General features: G+C 32.4%; 1 protein-coding gene across 1 annotated transcript in view; it reads right to left on the reverse strand.

The window, feature by feature from the left end:
- LOC139514173 (adhesion G protein-coupled receptor L2-like) overlaps positions 1-6,194 on the reverse strand; it is a 29,467-nt gene extending 23,273 nt beyond the window's left edge. The window contains exons 1-5 of the mRNA XM_071302961.1: positions 6,116-6,194; positions 2,825-3,024; positions 1,670-1,858; positions 1,368-1,439; positions 440-548 (exon numbers count right to left, since the gene is read on the reverse strand). Of these exons, the coding sequence (XP_071159062.1) occupies positions 440-548; positions 1,368-1,439; positions 1,670-1,858; positions 2,825-2,947 (493 nt within the window). The 5' untranslated portion in view covers positions 2,948-3,024; positions 6,116-6,194. The remainder of the gene's footprint in view (positions 1-439; positions 549-1,367; positions 1,440-1,669; positions 1,859-2,824; positions 3,025-6,115) is intronic.
- Between the last annotated feature and the right edge of the window lie 620 nt (positions 6,195-6,814).

Raw genomic sequence — 6,814 nt, forward strand, 5'->3', positions numbered from 1 at the left:
TAATCGAATTTACATTTATGAAGAACACAGATCAAACGAACCACACGTTGATTAAATGAAAATAAATAACAGGTCAGGAAAAGGATTAATCGTGTAAGAATTAGAGACAGATATGTATATTTATATATATCAGAGTGCACAGAGAAACAATGTTACCTGTTTATTTCAAGTTTGTATGCTTTTTTCATGAGAGATGGGGTTGATAAGACTGCACGGATAACATAAAGATGATAAGTAAGAGAAATATAAAACCACAGTTACAATGGAAACTCCTGTCAAAATTTTCTATTTTAAGTTATTGTAAATTTTCCAACCCAGTTTCCTCATTTTAAATTTAACAAGTCAAGTTTCTACACGAGGCATTTATACGCTCAATAACTTAAGCACTTAACAACTATAAATAGTAAACAACAGCACACGTCAAAGATTAAAAACGTACCAACGTTTTCCTTTGCGACGACAAATGAAAATTCACCGTCAATTACTTCATCAAATGCATCATTATACTCAGTAACTGCGCTAACCAATGAGGTAACACCAGCTGAACCCTGGTAAAACAAACACATTATTAGATTGAAAATATCAAATAGTTGTCTCAATATAATTATGTCTACTTATTGTTTCAAATGAAAAAAGTAAAATCACAAAAATACTTAACGCCGAGGAAAATTTAAAACGGCAAGTCCCTAATCAAATGGCAAAATCAAATGACAAAACGAATAGAAAACAACAACTGTAAATGATTTATAATGCTTTTACAACACATTAGCCAAAGCCTCTTTAGAGGTCTAATTTGCAAAATGTTTTGGCTATGAGATTTAGTGTACAATGATTATTTTCTTCCATCCTACTTTGTAAATTATTCAATCATTTGAAATGACTAAACGGGACAAATACTTAACAATTCGGATGTATGAATAGTATACACTGACATAATGAAATTTAAGATAGCAATTCAGCAAATACCTTTTAATCTATTAAAGCAAGTTTACCTCAGATGAATGTCTTTTTAGCATGCCTATAGCTTCGTTAGTTAAATTTGATTGTTTGTACATATTTTGGTTCAAGATTTCAGCTCTTAGCCTTCACAATTAAGTCACGTCCAAAGAACAGATCTTACGCAGAAAGTTTATGAAGTTTTAAGTAAAATTAAACCTATAAAAAAATATATTTGTGACTAGCAAAAGACATTTAACAAACCCAATCGTGTTAGCTGAGAACAGTAACTTACAACATAACCATTTACTACTTACACAATTATGACACGTAGACGGTTGCATAAAAGTATTTATAAACAAGTTAAACATAATGAATACTGTCGTAATGCTTTCCTTATCTAAATATATATTATTTTGCAAAATATAAACCTCGTTGTTAAGTTCTCCCCATGACTGATGGTTTCTTTCGTGAAGTAAATTGTCGCATAGAGATCCAAAGATCTGAAAAAAACAAATGATTTTGATTTAACAGATAGTTGTTTGCGTTATTAAACAATATACTATTAGATCTGATAATTTGATAAACATAGTGTCTCCATATTTCAACTCTTTACAAGGATTTACATTGATAATATTCTGGTATGTATAAATGAACATTTATTTTGCTTCTTGTATCTTTACTGATCCATGTGAAAATATTGTATTCTTGATGTATAATTGTAGAAACTAACCTCTAGCTGATCAACGGAAAGTTCTTCTGTATGGTTTGTTATATACTTTGCAATTTCATTCAGTATATCAGATGACGCATTCAGATCACCAGACCGTAATTTGTTATTATCTCTCGTTATGTTTTCTAGGTTGTTCAGGATAATCGTCACATTATCATAGTCACTGGCTCCAGACAAAAATTTAGCTGTCTAAAATCATTTATTTTCACATTAAATAAGGTGACTACGTTTGCATAGCAATGCTTCAACATTAGAATTTTTTAAAAACAAAATTACACACAAATATGAAAGTAGATTGGATAGCAAAAGTTTGTATCTATTATTGTAAGTGTGCACGTTCAATCCAACCATTCCTTTAAAAGTTAATCGTATTATCAGAACATGGACTCGAAGTGTAACTTAAAATTATATATTATTTAACCAAATATCAACGGAATCTATATAGGCACACATCTGTTGACGTGTAATCATTGTAAACACTATATACTTCGAATGCAGAATTGCAAATGGATAAAAACAAATAGTTAACGAGGCATGGGGTATTGATCAGTAAGATACAAGTGTGCTATCAAAGCGACACCAATACATTTAATATTATATGTTAATCAGGTATTAGGTGATGTAAAGTGCAGAAAACAGCACAAGGCCACCAACATATCCCAAACACAGCTAGAAAATTCGGCCCACAATGTATTTTAGAATTGCAATATTTACTTTATATGCATCGCAGTTTTAGCTATTGAAAAAAACAATAAAATAGTTTCTTAGAATACAAGGTATGTCAATTCCTAATTTGTTATTATGGTAAACTTTTCTATATTCCTCCTGGCAATTTAGTCATCATGCTATGCCCGACATCAAACTAAATTTTGTACACATAGACTAAATTTGAATCAGAATTATTAAACGGCAAAACGTTATACTTCAATTATAAAGAAACCAAGCACAATCACAAAAAGCATCTAAGGAGGAACAGTATGCCTTCAATTATACAAAGTGTCTAAAAAAGTTTTAAAAAAAAATTCCAAATTCCAAAGAAAATTTAAGACGGAAAGTCCTTGTTTAAAGTGACAGTTTGTATGTGTATCAGTATGATAACAGTCTAAGACAGTGTAATGATTGATACACGCGACACATAATATATACATGATTTACCTGTTCTTTTATTTGTTCTATTGAGTTACTTATACATTTGCTGTAGTTCGGTACCTCCCATTTACCATCGCTTCTGCAGTATCGTGAAGCATTACCCGTGTATTCACCTGTGCATGCTACCATTACAAGAGTGCCTTCTACTGTTTTACTCCAATTAGTATGAAAGTTGTCCACATTTTCTACGCAATAAATTATTGATTCTACAATAGATGTGTTAAAGTGTATTCAAAAATTAAATATGCCTTAAACTACAGCATATACATATTGATTTTGATAAGAACAGTGCAGCATTAAAAGGATATGATCTTACAGGTGTATGATCTTCTTTAAAGACCAGCAACAGTCATAAACATTTTGGGAAAGCAGTGTGGAAATATAAGATAGTAAATAATAACGGAGTCGTTTTCGAAAGAGTGTTCATAACCCGAATTTATTTTCGAAAGTCTTTTTTTCGTTTGATCGAGTTAAGTCTACTGAACAGCAGTTTACAAGAGATAAATAATAGTTATTTCATTGATGACATTCTAATGCTGTGACGATGAACATTTCAGAAATGGCTGGATAAGATCTTTCGTTTGTTTATACATTTGTAGTGTTAATAGTAAAAATAAATTAATCGGGCTTGTTTTTAATTATAAAGGAGTAAGAAACAATTTATGCGATATCTGCATGGTTATTAAACCTGTAAAAAGTAAAATCACATTTTTTTTTACCCAAAATGTACAATGTTAAGCAAAACAATACGATTTAGAAATAAAACAAAGTTAAACCTTCGGTATATAATCATACAAAACACCACACACATTCCTCAATGCTCTTCAACTTTGTACTTATTTGGTTTTTTATAACTGTTTTGATCTGACCGTCACTGATGAGTCATATAAAGACGAAACGCGCGTCAGTCGTATTAAATTATAGTCCTGGTACCTTTGATAACTATTAACATCACTGTGTTGATGCCACTGCTGGTGAACGTTTCGTACCTGAGGGTATTACCAGTCCAGTAGTCAGCATGTGTTGACATGGGTATCAATTATATGGTCATTTTTATAAAAGAGGGACGAAAGATACTAAAGGGACAGTCAAACTCATAAATCTAAAACAAACTGAAAACGCCATGGCTAAAAAATGAAAAAGACAAACAGACAAACAATAGTACACATGACACAACATAGAAAACCAAAGAATAAACAACACGAACCCCACTAAAAACTAGGGGTGATCTCAGGTGCTCCGGAAGGGTAAGCAGATCCTGCTCCACATGTGGCACCCGTCGTGTTGCTTATGTGAAATCAAATCCGGTAAATAGTCTTATTTGGTAGGTCACATTCATGAAAGGGAAGGGGATTGTAGTTACGACGTTAGGAACATATCCGATATCATTTGTGAAACGGTTATTCCATAACGGTCAACCAACTCGTGATGGCGTCCGTAAAATTTACGAAGGGATGATTTCAACTTCACCATTTGAAACTCTTGATTTAATAGCTTCCTTGTGAGCAGCAACCCTCTATCAAGAAAATCATGATAGGAAATGCAAGCACGGGAATATCGTATCAATTGGGAGACATATACCCCGTATACAGGTGCTGCTGGAAAGTTGCGACTTAGAAATGGAAAGTTCACAATTGGAAAGCTGAAATCATCTCTTTTGTCGTAAAGTTTTGTTTTCAACCGACCCTCATTGTCAATTTCTAGATGTAAGTCAAGATATGAAGCCGACTTAACTGTATCTGTAGTATCCGTTATCTCTAGTTCAATGGGATAGATACGTTCCACATAGTCACCAAATTTTGAATTATTTAGTGAAAGAACATCATCTATGTAGCGGAAAGTAGAGTTAAAGGATATTGCTTACTTCTTATCTTTCTTCCTAAGAAGTTCCTGCATGAAGTCAGCCTCATAAAGAAATAAGTCGGCAAGTAGAGGGGCACAGTTTGTCACCATTGGAATGCCGATAGTCTGTTGAAAAACACGTCCTCCGAACGTAACAAATATTTTGTCAATCAAAAAATCAAGCATCTTGATAATATCAGTTTCAGAGATTTTTTTGTTTGAATCAGAGTGATCCTTTACAAAGTAGGATTTATTCCTTCCTAAGACAAGATACTTGTATCTACGTTGGCCATTCTTTTTTATGAAGCAAAGAAATACCAACTCTTTCAATTTGTCTTTTAGTTTGGAATGTGGAATACTTGTGTAAAGAGTAGAAAAGTCAAATGTTTAATACTGTTATAAATTTCCTGTTACACAACTTTAAGTGTCACTGATGAGTCTTATGAAGATAAAACGCGCGTCTGTTGTATTAAATTATAATCCTGGTACCTCTGATAATTATTCACAATAAGTATGTTTCAAACACACAAAATTTGAATATTCAAATGAATTATTTTTATTTATTCAATATTTAATTAAAACCAAGCTTAATATTCCATTAAAAAATGAGAAGGTACTATGATTGCTAGTGAGACAACTTTTCACCACTTCATCAATTGGATGTTAACAATTGTAGAAAAGCGCATTGCTTCAACTAATAGATAAACGTATACCACATATAAGGCGTTAAAAGAGCCTGACAAGAAATACATGATATTTTTTAATCAATCACCAGCTGATCATTTACAGTACAGGTTCCTGACATAGAACACCCATAAATTGAATGCACATGTGTTACGTTAAAAAGAAATAATATTCACCTTACTACATATTGATCAAAAGATATAACTAATAACAGGTCATTGTAATTGATATGACTTGAGTCAACCTACCAGATTTTGACATTTGTTTTTAATTTTTTTGATAAGGCGAGTACTGAACTCGTCTTATTTTTGTAACGAAGTTTAAAATGCTATATAAACAAGAAATGAGTCTAAACAATGTCAATGAAAAGACACAACTAATGTAAATTCTAAACAAAGGCTTTAATTCCCCAGAGCTTGTTGCAGGGATATTTCGATCTTTCAATCCACCATTGTGCGCAAAAAAATAAAATGCGGTATGTCTGCTTATAATTATAAAAAAAAACAGCAAAAAGTCGCCCCTTACGAATGACTGAGTGATCATAATCTAAATCTTTTGTTGATCCTACTATTTATTCAAATATGCCCTCTTGTACAGCATTGTATTGTTTGTTTATGTGATTAAAAAAGTAAGCGTTCCTTATAACGTGCTGTTTTCGTTATTTCTTAATTAACACACATATGCGCGGTTTCAGTCTTTGGCATTGTAGAAATTTACAATCGATTTATTTATCATGTCATAGGAACATAAACGTTTTTTTTTATCTCTTACCTGTACATGAAGCACCGGTCCAGTCACCAACACATGATCACGATAGATCACCAGAACTGTTCTGGCTACAAGCGCCTCCATTTGAACAGTAATCAGTATACTCACATGCATTGTCTTTGAAAACGATAAAATATTTATGAAAACAGTTAACATGCAGTTTGACAGTTTTGGATTTATCTCTATAAATAGGGGATACATTGAAAAAGTAAAGTAGCTATTATCTGGTGGTCACTATGGTCTTGATTCAGACCATATGAGTATTCTGACAATACGCATATGGTCAAAACCTTATCTTTCGCCTCACTTTTATGTGTGTACTCATATATTTATGGTTTGATCATTCGTGTATGGGCAGACTTTATGAAGATATACTGAACTGACAATAAACGGGGCAGATCATATGAGTATTAAGAATAAATAGATATTTTTCGAAAAGTTCTATCTGCCTTCCCAGGAACACAAGGCCTCGTTCTCCGGACAAAAAAACACATAAGGGAAGTAGATTTTTCATCATGTTGTTATGATATTGTAATTATTATATTTCTTTATGTTGGCCTAGTTTGTTTTGTGTGGCCTGAATTTTGTTACCAAAATAATCTTATAACTTGCAGTTTATCTTCCTTCCCAGGAACACAAGGCCTCGTTCTCCGGACAAAAAAAAAACATAAGACTTAGGGAAGTAGATTTTTCATCATGTTG

Source organism: Mytilus edulis, chromosome 3, assembly GCF_963676685.1.
Source record: "Mytilus edulis chromosome 3, xbMytEdul2.2, whole genome shotgun sequence".
NCBI classification, from domain to species: Eukaryota; Metazoa; Mollusca; class Bivalvia; order Mytilida; family Mytilidae; genus Mytilus; species Mytilus edulis.